The sequence below is a fragment of the Eretmochelys imbricata genome, chromosome 2, assembly GCF_965152235.1.
Source record: "Eretmochelys imbricata isolate rEreImb1 chromosome 2, rEreImb1.hap1, whole genome shotgun sequence".
Lineage (NCBI taxonomy): Eukaryota > Metazoa > Chordata > Testudines > Cheloniidae > Eretmochelys > Eretmochelys imbricata.
In genome coordinates, this window is record NC_135573.1 from 185,550,253 (window position 1) to 185,569,275 (window position 19,023).

Here is a 19,023-nt window from a genome sequence, read left to right on the forward strand (position 1 = left end):
TGTTGAAGGTGGAAATCAGATTGATGAAAGCTCTGAATAGATGTGTGGGTCTCCGTTAACTCCCAGGACAACCAATTATTGCAAAAAACATGCTTATAAAATCTGCAATAGATTTGTAGAATTCAAGTTGTAATGGAGGCCCACACCTTTTTCAAATGGTTGAAGAACCTTCATGTACCTCAACAAAACAGAGGGGCGTGTGTATCTAGTACACCTTTAGAGCTTTTTGCCTTCTTAAACTGGCTACAATAACTATGAAGTATATTGAAAAACAGAAAAAGCTGGGCAATATACAAAACTGTTATCATGATTTATGTGTAATAGAAGTAAGCAGTACATAGCTTGTTCTTATTATGTATGGAAGTTAATCATTTTGGTTAGAGAAATGTGTTTGTGATCTGTGGTATCAGACTCATTGCATGGAGTTCATTCCAATTCTGTATCTAAGATCTAACCAGAAACATAATTATTACTTTTTTTCGACCATTTTATGTAAGAATAAAAGTGAATATTTACTGCTAGAAGGATGACAGTTGTCATATTTGCCCACTCATGTATTCAGCAAATGATATAGTTTGGGAAAACATTTTCCATTTCTGCTTTGAAGTACCTGAAAATTAAAAGGATCTGATTTCAGCGTGCTGAGAGTGAAATTTTTTAATATGCCAGTTTTTAGATATTAAAAGCTATGAATAGCTAATTATTTTTAATAGTGTTGGTTTTTTCAGATAAGCATCACCGTTTTGTTTGCTAGAACCTGTCTGCAAGATTTTTTTTCAATTCTAGGTTGCTCATCTAACATTGTTAAATGTGAACTGCCCAGTGAAAATGAATTAGCACTGATATGATTTACATGTACTCACCAACCAAGTTGTGAGGTTCATTAGCATACCAATAAGATACAACTAATGTATATATTTTCTCCCTTCCAATATAATCTTAGTACTTTCTTGTTCACTGAAGATATTCCCAAAAGATGACATCATATGTACTGGCATAACAGTTCAATTTACGATGATGTCAGAGTGAACCAGGAAGTATGTAAACAAAAGGATTTCACACTTGTTTTATTTTTTAAAGTTGCTTAATATTTACCTTTTTTTGCTGAATACCTTTCTCATGCTGGTTCTTGTGGACATTTCGTATGGGTATCTAGACTTAATTAAAAATTTAGTTTTTTAGGTCCTTTGTAGGTCCTTTTTATGATAAACTGATTTTTAAAAGGAACAGGTTTGTACATTAAGAGCATTGGACTATTTTTTTTTCTTTTCAAATGTTACACAGATGTGGTACTAGAACTGAAGTTTTAAGATCCAAATTCCCTCCGTTGCAAAGTTCTTACCAAGCTTTTAAAACTGTAATTCTATTAACTATAGCCACTCTACTAGTATAGTAAACAGTTAACCACTCTACTAAACTATCTAAAACTTCATCACAGAAGAAATATTAACTATAAAATAATAAATTTTAAATCGCTGAAACTTTATTTTGCTTTCTTCCTTTTCCCGATTGACTGCCACACTTTAAAAAACAAGTTACAGGAAATTAGACTGTACAAAAGTAATAGCACTAGTTTATCAAAATTGAGACATGTCAAAAATAAATGTAACAGTTACTTTGCTTTATATATTTGCCTTTTCTATTGGTCTTCCTTTTTCAGTTCTGGAAACCGTAAAGGTGTTTCTTCTCTCTTTTTCTGTATAGAATCATAGAATAGAATATCAGGGTTGGAAAGGACCTCAGGAGGTCATCTAGTCTAACCCCCTGCTCAAAGCAGGACCAGTCCCCAATTTTTGCCCCATCCCTAAATGGCCCCCTTGAGGATTGAACTCACAAACCTGGGTTTAGCAGGCCACTGCTCAAATCACTGAGCTATCCCCCCTCCGAGCTCTCCCCCTCATACCTGTAGTCAAGGTTTTGAATATGTTTTAAAAAAACTGTAGGCTGGCATATCTGATGGAATAATTTAGTCTTCTCTCAGAGAAAGATTATACAGTTACTGGTTTCAGAGTAGCAGCCGTGTTAGTCTGTATCCGCAAAAATTAAAGGAGGACTTGTGGCACATTACAGACTAACAAATCTATTTGAGCATAAGCTTTCGTGAGCTACAGCTTCATGGATGAAGTGAGCTGTAGCTCACGAAAGCTTATGCTCAAATAGATTTGTTAGTCTCTAAGGTGCCACAAGTCCTCCTTTTCTTTATACAATTACTGTGAATGCAAAAATATTCCTAGTACACACATACTGTTCCCATTCATTTCAGGCTGCTAAAGATGACAGAGGTTCTTGGCTTTTTTGGTTTTGTTTTGGTTGTGTCTTTTTTACTGTAATCAGGCTAAGGATTTTTTGTCACCTTGGTCATGCGAAAAGGAAGTGTTGCCTCTAAAAGAAGAAAATTAGCCCTGGTCTACACTACAGAATTAGATTGATGCAAGGCAGTTTACATCAACCTATGTCTGTAAGCGTCTACACTAAAATGTTGCTCCCGCCAATGTAACTCAACCATTATGCCGACTTAATAACTTGACCTCCACAAGAGGCGTAGCATTTAGGTCAATGTGGTTAAATTCCATTACCTGTTTGCACTGCGTGGAGAGCTCACATAGCAACTGCCCAGCTGACCATGCCAGCGCCACGTAGCAAACGCCCTCCTACCTGGAGTACACAGAGGTAGTGGATCTCCTGGGTTTGTGGGGAAAAAGACTGTGCAGGCATAGCTCTGATCCAGCGGTAGAAATGCCAATGTCTACGAGCAGATCGCTCAGGATATGGGGAGAATGGCTACAACAGGGATATGCAGCAGTGCACATGAAAATCAAAGAGCTGCAGCAGGTGTACCAGAAGGCAAAGGAGGCTAACAGTCACTCTGGAGCAGAGCTGAAAACATGTTGCTTCTACAAGAGACTGCATGCCATCCTTTGGGGAGGCCCAACTGCCAAGAGCCCTTGGATACTTCGGGGGGGCCCCTGTATTGCACAGTGACGAGGAGGTATTGGATGAGGAAACGGAGGAGGAGTATGGGGAACAGGTGACTGGAGGATTCAGTGGTGTGGCAAGCCAGGAACTCTTTCTGATGCTGGAGCACCCGAGCCAGTCCCTACCGTACAGCACTGGCAAGCCTGATGTAGGGGAAGGAACTTCTGGTAAGCATGCAGTTTGCTTTGATATTGCAGTTCATTTACTACTTTTTAATCAGGGTAGAAGATGTAGTGAAATAATCAATAGAGCTAGACTTGCTATCTGCTTCTCATTCTCCGATATAGTGAGGTAGAGGGGGTCCTGGAAAATAGTTTGTTTATGCACACCAGGATGTCCCATGAATCCTCAAGGAAACTTTCCTGGAGGTAGTCTGCAGTCCTCTGCTGAAGGTTTTGGGGAGGGCTGTCTTATTTTTTCCACCATGGTAGGACACTTTCCCAAGCCAGTCAGTAATTACTTCAGCTAGCACCATTTCAGCACACAGGCTAGCAGCATATGGACCCGGTCTGCGGCCAGATGCGTGCAGGGGGTGTTCCCTTTCAGGAGTTACCCTTAGGAGTGAGATACCAGCTAAAACCACCACCACCTGTGGAAAACGGTGCCAGGATTCAGTTCAGTTGCCCTATTCCACATATGCTGGTGCCCATGTGCTCCCCCACGCTTACTGTCCCAAATTGCCCCCTTCTCCCTGAGCTGTACTCACTATGGCTGCAGCTGCCACCGTGCTCTATGAATCCCAAGTGCAAGTGAGACTGTAGTACTTGTAACTTTTGTGGATCAAGGGGAGTGAAAACACACTAAATAGTACCTCTGTGCATTGTGTCTTTTTTAGCTGGAAATGTGGCTTTGAGGGGTCTCGCCATCCGCACCAGTGGAGTGGTTCAGCCAGATAAGGAGGAAAAGAAAGAGAGCATGGGACGATATGTTCCAAGAGATCCTGCAAGCCTCTGCTTGGAGGAGCACCCTTCTGGACAGAATGGGAAAGGAGAGTGCGGAGAGGAGAAACGTGCTGCAAAAGGACAGATGCAGCAAGATGTGACAGTGCTTCTCAAGACCGGACAGACATGCTGGAGACTCTTACAGACCTTCTGGTCTAAGTGACCTGTGGTGGTCATCTCCCACTGCAGCCTATCGATAACTGCATTCTGGGACCTCCCTACCCATCCCACCCGCCCCATATGTTCCAGGGCCGCTGCAGTACCACTACCCCTCCATCCTGAGGAAAGAATACAGACAATCACAGCCACACGTACTCTGACCTGAGAGAGAGGCTGTTGGTGTATTGTTTGAAATGAGAACGAATGTTCTTTCCCTTTCAAAGGTTTTTCCCTGTATTTACATAGTTTCGTTCAGTTACAATTGTTTTTGTTTGCATATGTTTGGAATAAAAGTTGGTTTATGGAAAATTAATTCATCTTTATTAGTTGACAGCATAAGGTGGCAGGGGCTGACATCATTAAAAGATAATAGCAATAGGTGCATTCACAATATTATGTTATCACACACAGAGCACTTTTTACAAGGTTTGTACCAGGGTTCTAAAAAACAATGCCCAGCAAAGCACACTACAACAACAACACATTACTGTGGCTCACTATTGAAATCATCTTTCAAAGCCTCCCTGAGCTTTATAGCTCCCTGTTGAGCTCCTCTTATAACCGTAATATCTGGCTGCTCAAAATCAGCAGCCAGGCATTCCACGTCTGTGCTCCATCCTGGTGGAAACATTGCTTCACAGTTATTATGACACACACAGCAGGCAGCTATAACCATGGGGATATTTTTTTCACTAAAGTCTAATTGCGTGAGTAGACAGTGCCAGTGCCCTTAAAAACGGCCAAAGGCACATTCAACAGCCATTCTGTACCTGCTGAGCGTGTAGTTGAAGCGTTCCTTGCTGCTGTCGAGGTGGCTGGTGTACGGCTTCGTGAACCACAGGAATGAGGGGTAGGTTGGATCTCCAGGGATCACTATTGGTGTTTCCATATCCCCAATGGAAATCCGCCAGTCTGGAAAGAAAGTCTCTGGTTGCATCTTTCTGAATAGCCCTATGTTTTTAAAAATCATGTGTAATGCACCATCCCTGACCATCCCACATTGGTGCTGGTAAAACATCTCTGGTGATCCACCAGTGCTTGCAATGCCATAGAAAAGTTGCTCTTTCTGTTGATGTACTCGTTGGCAAGGTTGTCTGATGCCAAAATAGGGATAAGCATGCCATCTATCGCCCCATCACAGTTCAGAAACCCCATTGCTGCAGAACCACTCAGAATGTACTACACTTTAAGTGTTACAGTCCTTTGCAGCAAGACCCAATTAATGGGCCTGCACAAAGTATAAAAATATTGCTCGGGCATGTAGGAATGAAATCAGGAGGGCCAAATCGCACCTGGAGCTGCAGCTAGCGAGAGATGTCAAGAGTAACAAGAAGGGTTTCTTCAGGTATGTTGGCAACAAGAAGAAAGCCAAGGAAAGTGTGGGCCCCTTACTGAATGAGGGAGGCAACCTAGTGACAGAGGATGTGGAAAAAGCTAATGTACTCAATGCTTTTTTTGCCTCTGTTTTCACTAACAAGGTCAGCTCCCAGACTGCTACGCTGGGCATCACAAAATGGGGAAGAGATGGCCAGCCCTCTGTGGAGATAGAGGTGGTTAGGGACTATTTAGAAAAGCTGGACGTGCACAAGTCCATGGGGCCGGATGAGTTGCATCCGAGAGTGCTGAAGGAATTGGCGGCTGTGATTGCAGAGCCATTGGCCATTATCTTTGAAAACTCGTGGCGAACCGGGGAAGTCCCGGATGACTGGAAAAAGGCTAATGTAGTGCCAATCTTTAAAAAAGGGAAGGAGGAGGATCCTGGGAACTACAGGCCAGTCAGCCTCACCTCAGTCCCTGGAAAAATCATGGAGCAGGTCCTCAAAGAATCAATCTTGAAGTACTTGCATGAGAGGAAAGTGATCAGGAACAGCCAGCATGGATTCACCAAGGGAAGGTCATGCCTGACTAATCTAATCGCCTTTTATCATGAGATTACTGGTTCTGTGGATGAAGGGAAAGCAGTGGATGTATTGTTTCTTGACTTTAGCAAAGCTTTTGACACGGTCTCCCACAGTATTCTTGTCAGCAAGTTAAGGAAGTATGGGCTGGATGAATGCACTATAAGTTGGGTAGAAAGCTGGCTAGATTGTCGGGCTCAACGGGTAGTGATCAATGGCTCCATGTCTAGTTGGCAGCCGGTGTCAAGTGGAGTGCCCCAGGGGTCAGTCCTGGGGCCGGTTTTGTTCAATATCTTCATAAATGATCTGGAGGATGGTGTGGATTGCACTCTCAGCAAATTTGCGGACGATACTAAACTGGGAGGAGTGGTAGATACGCTGGAGGGGAGGGATAGGATACAGAAGGACCTAGACAAATTGGAGGATTGGGCCAAAAGAAATCTGATGAGGTTCAATAAGGATAAGTGCAGGGTCCTGCACTTAGGACGGAAGAATCCAATGCACCGCTACAGACTAGGGACCGAATGGCTAGGCAGCAGTTCTGCGGAAAAGGACCTAGGGGTGACAGTGGACGAGAAGCTGGATATGAGTCAGCAGTGTGCCCTTGTTGCCAAGAAGGCCAATGGCATTTTGGGATGTATAAGTAGGGGCATAGCGAGCAGATCGAGGGACGTGATCGTCCCCCTCTATTCGACATCGGTGAGGCCTCATCTGGAGTACTGTGTCCAGTTTTGGGCCCCACACTACAAGAAGGATGTGGATAAATTGGAGAGAGTCCAGCGAAGGGCAACAAAAATGATTAGGGGTCTAGAACACATGACTTATGAGGAGAGGCTGAGGGAGCTGGGATTGTTTAGCCTGCAGAAGAGAAGAATGAGGGGGGATTTGATAGCTGCTTTCAACTACCTGAAAGGGGGTTCCAAAGAGGATGGCTCTAGACTGTTCTCAATGGTAGCAGATGACAGAAGGAGGAGTAATGGCCTCAAGTTGCAGTGGGGGAGGTTTAGATTGGATATTAGGAAAAACTTTTTCACTAAGAGGGTGGTGAAACACTGGAATGCGTTGCCTAGGGAGGTGGTGGAATCTCCTTCCTTGGAAGTTTTTAAGGTCAGGCTTGACAAAGCCCTGGCTGGGATGATTTAACTGGGAATTGGTCCTGCTTCGAGCAGGGGGTTGGACTAGATGACCTTCAGGGGTCCCTTCCAACCCTGATATTCTATGATTCTATGATTTGCATCACAGCAACCCCCACGGTGGATTTCCCAACTCCAAATTGATTCCGGACTGATCGTTAGCAATCTTGCATGGCCAGCTTTCACACAGCGATTGCTTCTTCACCGTGAGTACAGCTCTTTTTGGTGTCTCTGTGCCGGAGGGTTGGGGCAAGCTCTGCACACAGTTCCTTAATGTGTCCTTGTGCATCCAAAAGTTCTGCAGCCACTACTCGTCATCCCAGACCTGCATAATGATGCGATCGCACCAGTCTGTGCTTGTTTCTCGGGCCCAGAACCAGTGCTCCACCATCTGCAACTGCTCCTAATGCCAACAACAATCTTGAATTGTTTCTTTCTACATCTGTCAGCAAGGCAGCCTGCAAGGCATTGTCATAGCTCTCGCGGCTTCTCTGGCAACTCTTAAAATGCTGAAGGACCAGGCGTGTTGTGTTCGTAACGGTCAACAAACCACTGAAGAGCAGTGCTGGATCCATGCTTCTCACAGAGATGGCAGATGCATGGGTTTGTGGGGCTTTTGAAAGAAGATGCAAAACATTACGGGATGCAGATAATATGGGATGGAGAAAACAGCAACATGGGCTGTTGAAACCATGTTCCTAGTCACCCTTGCGTGACTCATTTGCCACCATGAGGCTTTGCAAACCATTCTCAAAGCAGCCTATGCCAGATAGTGGCAACTTGCATAGTGGGATAGCTACCCATGGTGCACTGCTCTCTGCTTCGCTGCAAGTGCTGCTTGTGAGGATGCACACGACCGGCAAAAGGACCTTAGCATGGATATGCAAAAGCAATTTAATTATTGCGGTGGCTGTGTGTCAACGCAGCTTAGGGTGACTTAATTTTGTCGTGCAGACTTACCCTTAGTAATAGTAGAAGATTTAATCTGAGGATATGTGTAACTGTCTCCTTTTTCTTTATTCTTTGGTGACATGAAAAAGAGCTAAATTTGTTACACAATATCTGAGCAATAGCCATAGTCTCTTTTCTGAAGCCCACTGTCTCCCACAATTTTGAGACATATGAGCTGTTGCCCTCCTTTCTATAGTTTGTAATGTTCTAATGTACCCCATGTCGGCTGCGCCTCCTCCTCCAGCTTGCCATCAAATCTTCTGCCTTTATGGCAGTAGTTAGTGTTGGATTGCTTTGCTTCTGACCACTTCTTTTGCCAGCTTACTTCTATATTCATTTTTGCTTCTCATCCTCCTCTCCTGGATGGGGTAATTAGCAGTGTGGGGGTTGTCAGCCCACTGATTCTGGCACGGCAACCCCTCCCTTTCAAGATTCTTCAGCCCGTCCCCCTTCAGCATGGCTGAGCTCTCCTGCGAACACCAAGCTAAATCAAAGTGGTGGTCCGTATGTGAGGCAGCATTCACCAGCTCTTCAGTAGGCAAACTATGTCCTATCTGTTCACAGAAGAGCCCTGCAACAGGACTGGGATCCCACAGGAACCACTACCATAACAATGGGAGCGGGTAAAATCTACTTTGTTGCAGGTGGGGTAGGGTAGAAAAAATAGACTGAGGTAATTTGCGGGAAAACACCTTAAAACTTGTAATACTTAAATTCAGATGAGGGCTAGAAAGAAATTTTATGTCTATTATAACAGGAGTTAAAGTATTTTTTACATAGTTTAAACACGATTTGTTTCATTTTTTAGTGGTAAAAATTGTGTCTGAATTCAGTGTGTGTGTGCGTATGTATGTGTAATTATATATATAAAAATAAAAAGACTCCTGGGATTTTTTTTAGCAACCTCTAGCAAGAGCACTTGAGTTTTTATGCCCGTGACCTGACTCTTGTCCCAGCAAGTTATGTCTTTTATTGGAACCAGTGGCAATAGGTTTCTTTACTACTTCCAATTGATTCATTTTGTCTGTCTTCACTTGGTTGTAATCAAAGGCTGCATGTCTAATGCCCCATAAGTAACTTGTTTTTCACGTGGTAAAGCTGTGAGATCTCTTGGACCCAAGTCATCTCTCTGTGCCTTAGTTTTTCTACTAAGAAAATGAAGTTCATACACTTACCTCACTGTGCTTGACTTTCCAACCTTAATATTCTTATAATGTAGCTTTTTAATGTGATCACGTGCAGTACTTGAGTTTTACACTACTTAATTTCTAATCTTAAACTGGATGGGATCAGCTGAATACCAGTGGGGGCATTCAGAGCACAGGATAGACAGAGCCCCTGCTCTCAGGTTCTGTGCCCAGTGCCACAGCTTCCTGCAGCAGCTGGGATGAACAGTTGCAGGAAAAGTCCTACTCAGCCTCTGCTGCCCTGGGATTCAAGATGCTCAGTCACTTGGTGGGGATGGTGCATGCACAGTGTGGTTGGCACATGGGAACTGTGAGGGAACAGGGCATGTCCAGTGCAAGTGGAGTCTTTAGAGAAGTTAGTTGACAAACTCTAAAGTCTCTGCACAGCATGAGTGAAATCAGATTTTTCAGAGGCTTATATTTTGAGAGGCATTTCACAGGAATAGCAAAAAGCACACCTCTGTCACAAAGGCAGCCAATTACCTGCCAAATTTTCAAGTCTATGCTTCAAAGCATGAAAGTGCGTGAGCTTCTCAGTAAAGATGTAAGATATTTTTTTTTTTAATATGGAGAAAATATATTTGTCTACAATCTTATTCTCAGAAACAGCTGAACCATTTTAGTTGAAACCTATATCAGCCGTAGGCAGACATCCAGCATGGTAAATCTCAGCCCAAATGGTTCAAATTTGGCGAAGTTATAAGGAACTGAAAATAGTCTTACAATGAGCAGTGTTGGGCAACCTTAATAGGTGTTGCTACCTGCATTGCCTATAGTAATCAAGATTACAAAATTGGGGAAGAAATGCGTATAAACTCAGCTCAACAAGTTCTTGCTATTTAATTTTGTTTCACTTAAGTTTAGGGTGGTTGATTTTGGTTAAGTTTGATTTTTTCTTAGAGAATTAAACCAGAGTGTAAAAAGTGTTCACACAACACTTTAACAACATTGATTTAAAACTGTACCTTTAGCTAATCCAGTGCTAGCTTGTTCTTAAGCAAGGCTTTAGACAAACATAAAGGCTAGTCTACCAGTGTAACTTTCTTGGGTATAAATTGAACTGGCTTTTAAACCAATACAAAAGATTCTGTGGACACTCCTGTATCAGTCTGAATAACTTACTAGGTTTATCTTAAATCCATTCCTTACTGACTTATACTAAACTGAAGTAATGGCAGGTTTCAGAGTAGCAGCCATGTTCGTCTGTATCCGCAAAAAGAAAAGGAGTACTTATGGCACCTTAGAGACTAACCAATTTATTTGAGCATAAGCTTTCATGAGCTACAGCTCACTTCATCGGATGCATGCAGTGGAAAATACAGTGGGGAGATTTTGTATACACAGGGAACATGGAACAATGGGTGTTACCATACACACTGTGACGAGAGTGATGAGGTAAGGGGAGCTATTACCAGCAGGAAAGGAAAAAAACCTTTTGTAGTGATAATCAAGGTGGGCCATTTCCAGCAGTTGACAAGAACGTCTGAGGAACAGTGGGGGGGGGAGGGGGGAATAAATATGGGGAAATAGTTTTACTTTGTGTAATGACACATCCACTCCCAGTCTTTATTCAAGCCTAATGTAATGGTGTCCAGTTTGCAAATTAGTTCCAATTCAGCAGTCTCTCGTTGGAGTCTGTTTTTGAAGTTTTTTTTGTTGAAGAATTGCCACTTTTAGGTCTGTAATCGAGTGACCAGGGAGATTGAAGTGTTCTCCGACTGGTTTTTGAATGTTATAATGCTTGAGGTCTGATTTGTGTCCCTTTATTCTTTTACGTAGAGACTGTCCAGTTTGTCCAATGTACATGGCAGAGGGGCATTGCTGGCACATGATGGCATATATCACATTGGTAGATGTGCAGGTGAACGAGCCTCTGATAGTGTGGCTGATGTGATTAGGCCCACCAATGATGGTGTCCCCTGAATAGATATGTGGACATAGTTGGAAACAGGCTTTGTTGCAATCCACAGCCTCAGAAACAACTCTGACATCATAATCAAAAAGGCTGACAAAGGAGGTGCTGTCGTCATCATCATGAATAGGTCAGAATATGAATAAGAGGCTGCTAGGCAACTCTCCAACACCACATTCTACAAGCCATTACCTTCTGATCCCACTGAGGGTTACCAAAAGAAACTATACCATCTGCTCAAGAAACTCCCTGAAAAAGCACAAGAACAAATCCACACAGACACACCCCTAGAAACTGAGACTGAAGCACATTTGTTGTTTTTGTCATGTATCCTGTGGTTAATGCCATATTCTGCCATTTTATATTTTTAAATGCAGGGTCACAGATCATCTTTAAGTGCGTTTTACAACAGTATGTCAGATGTGGTGGCTACATACTTCTCCTTCTGGTGGGCCTGGTAACATCATCTCCGTCTTTTAAGATTGCAAGACACTTCCCATTATAAGACCCCATATTCAGTTGCTTATAACTTTGCCAAACTTCAATAATTTGGGCTGAAATTTTCTATGCCAGTTGCCTGCTTCAGGCTGATTGGTTTTGTTTTGTTTTTGCGGGGGGGTCAGCCAGAATGGTTCAGCTGCTTCCGAGAATGATAGTGGGGTAAAAACGATAGGGAAAACTTTTGGTTTTTTTAAATATTTTTCTAAAAAATCTGGTATCTGCCTTTGGAAAGCTCCAGGGCCCCCGTGCTTTGGAACAGGACTTGAAATTTGGCATGGGGTGGCCTCTGTCAGGGTTGTATGATTTGCCATCCCTGTGAAATCTACCCAGACCTGGCCAAATTACAAGCCTTTGAAAAATTGCAGTTAGCATTTGCTCAGTAGATATTTTCTAGAGCTTAAAAGTCAAAATCTCTGTAGAGTCTAGCCTCATTGAGCATGCTTCATCCCCTCACCGCTCCTAGTGCGAACCGGACAGTGCATGCAACACCCCCCTGGATAGAGTAAGTGAGCATGCTTTAGCCCAGGGCTACAGGGGTAAAGCCTTACTTCTAAGTAATGGCTGCTCTCTGCTGGATTGGGGCCAGACACCAGAATTGAGAGCAGGGAGCTTTTATCTCACAGAAGCACCCCAGTTGTTGGGATCCTACCTTGTTTGTGGAGTCAGCAGGCATCCATCACTGTGCTGTCAGTGATCCCCACTGTTGGTAACCAGGCAGTGTGGAAGAGGAAGCAGTCTGATTCAAATGCTGAAGAGACAAGAGCTCGACATAAGGCATTATAAGGAAGGGCCGGGGAGTAGATTGGAATAAGGTGCCTGGGGGCAGGGGTGAAAACTGGGACTAGAGGCTGGTGGGGGGCAGATTCTAGGTCTGGAGGCCAGGGAGGGAAATGAGGGGAGACAATGTGTGGAAGGGGAAAATTAATTGAGAGCAGCTGAGGAGCTAGGGAGGAAACTGGGACTGGGAACCAGTATTGGGAGGGAGGGAGACTGATCTGACAAGGAGCCACGGTCTAAGGGGGAACGGGGACTGGCAGGGAAAAGAGACAAGGAGCTGGGGGAGGTGAAGAGACAGAGATTGGATGAGAAGCCCTCAGAGGGAGACTGAGATAGTGGGTGTCCTTAATTACATGTTCACATGCTATTTTTTCTACCCTGCTTTGGGGATGAATCACAGTAGTGTACTGAAAGAGACTGTTGTCTGTAGGATCCCTGCCTCAGTTGTTGCAGAAGTTGGAAGGTGTAAGGTGAATGAGGCACAGGATTGCATGAAAAGAAGGGGTGGTCTTATAGGTATGTCAGTTGAATACCATCCTGGAGAATGTAATTCTATTCCTGCCTCTGCCACATATAACTTTTGTGATTCTGGGCAAGTCACTTAAAGCGAACTTCTCACAAGTGATCGCTAATTGCATGATAATTTTTAATTGCTCAACTTAGGACTCTAGGGTCTGATTTGCAGACATGTTGATCATTCACAGCTGCAGTTGAAGTCAATGGAAGCTGTACTTTGAATATATTAAGGTCCTAAGTGTCTGAAGTTGTGCACCCAAAATTAATAGATGCTTTTGACACTGATCTTTGTGTGTCTCAGTTTGCCATCTGTAAAATGGAGCTAATACCCAGTCATCTCACAGGTGAGTTGTGAAGATAAATTAATGTTTGGGAAGCACTCAGATACTGTGGTGATGAGAACTGTAGCAAAAGCCTATTAAGAAATTAATAGATCTGTTTACAGCCCACTGTTAGTTACTGCACGCTATTCAAAGGCATTGAGCCACATATGGAATGTCGAAGACGAAGCAAAATATTGAACAACTTCTCATTAAATGGGCACTGTCTGTTTTGAGGACTGAAGGAGGCAGGGGTTCTATGGAAAAAATAGTATGTAATGATGTAATTAGACTATATAAAAATGCATATGTACAAGAGTACTAAATTAAGGTTGCACAGGTAACCTTAATTCTGGCATTTCTCAATTTTTGAGTGCTTAACTGTCATAAATATAAAGGGAAGGGTAAACCCCTTTAAAATCCCTTCTGGCCAGAGGAAAAATCCTCTTACCTGTAAAGGGTTAAGAAGCTAAAGGTAACCTAGGTGGCATCTGACCAAAATGACCAATGAGGAGCCAAGATACTTTCAAAAGCTGGGAGGAGGGAGAAAAAACAAAGGGTCTGTATCTGTCTGTATGCTGCTTTTGCCGGGGACAGAACAGGAATGGAGTCGTAGAACTTTTAGTAAGTAATCTAGCTAGGTATGTGTTAGATTATGATTTCTTTAAATGGCTGAGAAAAGAGCTGTGCTGAATAGAATGACTATTGCTGTCTGTGTGTCTTTTTGTAACTTAAGGTTTTGCCTAGAGGGATTCTCTGTTTTGAATCTAATTACCCTGTAAGGTATCTGCCATCCTGATTTTACAGAGGTGATTCCTTTACTTCTATTAAAAGTCTTCTTGTAAGAAAACTGAATGCTTTTTCATTGTTCTAAGATCCAAGGGTTTGGGTCTGTGGTCACCTATACAAATTGGTGAGGATTTTTACCAAACCTTCCCGAGGAAGTGGGGTGCAAGGGCTGGGAGGATTTTGGGGGGGGAAGACGTGTCCAAACTACTTTTTCCCAGTAAACCCAGATAAAGTTTGGTGGTGGCAGTGGAAATCCAAGGGTAAAATAATTTTGTACCTTGGGGAAGTTTTAACCTAAGCTGGTAAAAGTAAGCTTAGGAGGTTTTCATGCAGGTCCCCACATCTGTACCCTAGAGTTCAGAGTGGGGAAGGAACCTTGACATTAACTTTGCAACTTCAATAATGTTCTTTGAAAGTTGTGTTCTTGCATGTAATTTATGTGAATATGCCAAGCCCTTTACGTATATCAAGTTGATTTAGCTGATTCAGTGGTTATTTAAGAGAAGACTGAAAAGTTTTGAAAATATGAAATCTGTGTTCAGTATAAACTTTACTCCATACTTCCCAAAAGCCTGTGAAATAGGCTTGCAGTTTTTTCTAAAAGTCTACAAATTTGGTGTATTTCAGACCAATGGAGAATGTAACTCCAGAGCCTCCATTAATTGTATCTGTGGTGGTTTGGCATCTGGAAATGGGAGTTTCTCTCGAGCAGGCAAAACTTAAACCATTTAGAACTTTATAGGCCAAAACCAACATCTTAACTTCCACTCTGGAATCAAAAGGCAGCCAGTTCAGATCATGAGAAACTTGTGATGTATGTTAGAATCATAGAAGATGAAGTTGGAAGAGACCTCAGAAGGTCATCTAGTTCAACCCCCTGCTCAAAGCAGGACGAACCCCAACTAAATCATCCCAGCCAGGGCTTTGTCAAGCCAGGCCTTAAAAACCTCTAGGGCTGGAGATTCCACCACCTCCCTAGGGTAACCCATTCCAGTGCTTCATCACCCTCCTAGTGAAATAGATTTTCCTAATATCCAACGTAGACCTACCCCACTGCAACTTGAGGCCATTGCTCCTTGTTCTGTTATCTGCCACCACTGAGAACAGCCAAGCTCCATCCTCTTTGGAACCCCCCTTCAGGTAGTTGAAGGCTGCTATCAAATCCCCCCTCGCTCTTCTGCAGACTAAATAAGCCCAGTTCCCTTCGCCTCTCCTCATAAGTCATGTGCCCCAGCCCCCTAATCATTTTTGTTGCCCTCCACTGGACTCTCTCCAATTTTTCCACATCCTTTCTGTAGTGGGGGCCCCAAAACTGGATGCAGTACTCTAGATGTGGACTCACAAGTGCCGAATAGAGGGGAATAATAACTTCCCTCGATCCACTGGCAGTGCTCCTACTAGTGCAGCCCAATATGCCATTAGCCTTCTTGGCAACAAGGGCACACTGTTGACTCATATCGAGCTTCTCATCCACTGTAATCCCCAGATCCTTTTCTGCAGAACTACCACTGAGCCAGTCGGTCCCCAGCCTGTAGCAGTGCATGGGATTCTTCCATCCTAAGTGCAGGACTCTGCACTTGTCCTTGTTGAACCTCAACAGATTTCTTTTTGGCCCAATCCTCCAATTTGTCTAGGTCACCCTGGACCCTATCCCTACCCTTCAGCGTATCTACCTCTCCCCCCAGCTTAGTGTCATCTGCAAACTTGCTGAGGGTGAAATCCATACCATCATCCAGATCATTAATGAAAATGTTGAACAAAACTGACCCCTGGGGCATGCCGCTTGATTCTGGCTGCCAGCTAGACATCGAGCCGTTGCGACTGACAGAAACTATTTAATACGTTGGCTGTTGTGTTCTTCAACCAGTTTTTAAGTGTATTTAAGGTGTGTTATTTAGAGTGTATTGCGGTTCTAGTGAGATGAGGAAGGCATGAATTCCAGTAGCAAGGTCTCCATATGAAAGAAATAGGTACAATTTCCAAGTCAGACAAGATGGAAAAAACCATTCTCGTCATTGCTTCTGTGTGATTGTCTAATGGCAGCTAGGAATGAAGTAATTCCTAAACTGCAAACTACTGACAAATGGCAGGCACATAAATTCAGTCAGAAGATTAGATATGCTCTTTTCCATATCTTCCTGTTGCTTCATCCCAACTGCTAGTATCACCACAGTCTTGGCCAGATGGAGCTTCAGACAGACAAAGCCTTCACTCCCATTCCACTCTCTGGGCCAGATGTTTGACAGCAGTTGTTCAGTTAGGTGAGATACAGTTAGAGCTGGGTGTTTTCAAGGGTACTGAAAACACTGGAGCCCACACCTTACTAACCTTCTCCAAGTACATGTTGAAGAAGGGGGGCAAAATAAGATGTGGAACTACGGAACCTTTAGGGATGAAGAGCTATTGTCTAATACCACTCTCTGGCAAAGTTCATTGGCATATTTATCTCTGCATTTGGGAATTACATTTTGGATTGAACATATTTCTGATTTCGGGAACTCTGTTTTTTAGGGTGACCATTTAAGAGGGAAAAAATGAGTTAGAAGTAGTTTCAAGGACTACAGCTGCCCTAAATTCCGCTACCAATTTTTGTGTGTTTTTTCAGTGACATTTTCCTATTTTAAAAAAATGATTTTTTCACGGATGCATCCATTCAAAGAGGAGATATTGAAGAAAGGGGATACTGTGAAACTAATATCCAGTGGTGGTATATATGCAAATTAAAAACAACTTTTTTCTCACTTTTATTACAGTACTCATAGGTATTGTAACAATAGTAAACTATTTTCAGTCAGAAGTGTGGTTTTAAATTGACTCTATGCATTTATTCAAAACAAAAATGTTACCAAAAAAGTCATTTATGGATTGACATGTCCACTGACCTTTTCTCATGTATTGAGCTTCATTTCTGAAGTCTTTAGAAGCAGCTAGAGCTACGAAGACATGATGGCAAAAATAATAGAACTCATTCCAGTACTTAGTAATCAGAGGTTCCTTTCTCTGCAGGAACTGAGGATAGCAACTCTAGAACTCCCATTTTATTTGGACTGTATTTGCTTTTGGAAGAACTCAAGAGACTCCTTCCCACTTCTTTTCACCTTTCTCCTTCTCCTCCTCTGTACTGTTGTCTTCTTCCCTCTCTTTCATTTCACAACAGGGAGTCTCTGTCTGGGGAAGCTGTATAGCCAGCATCAGGTTGGTAGAGAATGGACAGTCTTATCAAAGGCAGCTTTTATATAACAGAAGCACCCAATTTGTTGAGATCCTACCTTGTTTGTGGAGTCAGCAGGCATCTTTCTCACAAAAGGTTCAGAAATTCCTGCATAACACTTGGCACATTTTTGTACACTGAGTCTTTGAAAAATAGTATGTAAACTCAGAGCCTTCCATGTTGATGGCAGAACACGTGAAACATACTTCAAAGGAAGAGTCCTAGAGACACACAGAAGGCAAGAAATCTGGTAACTTGAAGAAGATTGCTCTTCCAGTACTGTCCAGGAAGTAAGACTTGTTTTTCTCGGCCCTGTGTCAGATCCCAAGCACCTCAGGAGCCATCTTCATTCCTAAACGACAGCCTAAATTATGCTGTCAAACCTTTATGGCAAAAGCAGGATTTGTTCCTGGTGCTTCAGCCTGCTCTTCAAATGCTACCAATATGTAATTTGGGTTAGAGTTGATCCATCACTACTAGGGCTAATGAATTCCTTAAAATACCAAATGCTAAAACCCCCTTAGAGCTAGTCTACACTGGGAACGCTAAAGCGCTGCCATGGCAGTGCTTTAATGTGGCTTGTGTGGTCACGGCTCTCTCCCAGTGCTCTTAAAAAACCACCTCCATGAGGGGTGACGCTACCAGAACTAGGAGCTCGGCTCCCAGCGCTGGTGCTCTGTCTACATTGGTGCTTTACAGCACTGAAACTTGCTGTGCTCAGGGGGGTGTTTTTTCACACCCTTAAGCAAGAAAGTTGCAGCGCTGTAAATTGCCATTGTAGACAAGCCCTTAAAGGCAAGGGATTCTTATTCTGAATAAACTTATTTTCCTAAATCTAAAAAAAAAACAACCTCCACACACTCATGAAGTGCAGCAAGAAATTCAAGATGCATAGGACCTTCATCTCTTGTTCTTCACTTCTGAATTAAAGAAATTGTCCATTTTCAGGCACTGAATAATCTGGAGCTAATGCTTAGAACAGGCATTCTCGTTCCCCAGTAAGAATGAAGATGACCAGCCAAGTCGCCCTGGTCTTGGGTGTGAACCAACCGCTGAGCAAAATTCAGACAAATTCCTCCAACCAGGATTACTTTCCCTGAAGGAACAAGAATGATCCAAGGAAAGCAATCAAATCAGAATGGGAGCAACCAGCAAAGGGTAGGCAAATGAATAAAGTAGTGATGAAGTTTTACTCAAATATAGCACTGTCCCTGACCTAACTTACAAAATTACATGTTGCTCTGGCAGCATCAAGCATGGAAATTATTACTCTTGGGAGGAGAATTCTTGCCAAAATAGTTTTGACTTGGTTTTCTTTTATGAGGCACCTGCTAAGTGTGTGCAAGCCTCATCAGATATTTTCTAAGTAGGGGTAATCATGATCTAGTTTGAGAATCTAAAAGAACTATTGCTGCCCAAGGACAAGCTTTTAGGCCATCCTTAATAAAATCTCAATCACAGCATAATATGTAATGAATGCCACAATGGATTCTGTCAGGTTTTCCTCCATGGTTGTGGTTTTTAACACACTAACTAGGAGATGCTTGTGGCTCCAGGCATGAAAGAGAAACTACTTGTCTGGATAATTAGTGAGCTCCACTCCATTTCTGGGAGGGACTCTTCTTGGGAGTCCTTCTTAGACAAAGTGGTAGGGGGGAAATTCAGGAAAAAATATTTGATATGATGTCCCCTATTACCAATACTGAACAAGGAAGAGTACAGTTCATGAATAAAAACTGTTATAATTTTCTG

At 42.9% G+C, this 19,023-nt stretch overlaps 2 protein-coding genes across 16 annotated transcripts in view; both read left to right on the forward strand.

The window, feature by feature from the left end:
• Positions 1-19,023, forward strand: part of CLASP2 (cytoplasmic linker associated protein 2) — a 276,272-nt gene that overhangs the window by 88,283 nt on the left and 168,966 nt on the right. The gene's annotated exons all lie outside the window — the stretch shown is intronic.
• LOC144261477 (uncharacterized) lies at positions 2,158-4,321 on the forward strand. Its single transcript, XM_077811099.1, has 2 exons — positions 2,158-3,143; positions 3,812-4,321. Exons 1-2 carry the CDS (start codon positions 2,909-2,911, stop codon positions 4,078-4,080), a joined length of 504 nt encoding a protein of 167 aa, XP_077667225.1. The 5' UTR covers positions 2,158-2,908; the 3' UTR covers positions 4,081-4,321.

Bases quoted from the DNA above. Each gene is read 5' to 3' on its own strand.
- LOC144261477 (XM_077811099.1), top strand. From the start codon at position 2,909: ATGCCATCCTTTGGGGAGGCCCAACTGCCAAGAGCCCTTGGATACTTC. The intron at 3,144-3,811 runs GTAAGCATGCAG...TGTCTTTTTTAG, and splicing joins TGTAGGGGAAGGAACTTCTG to CTGGAAATGTGGCTTTGAGG.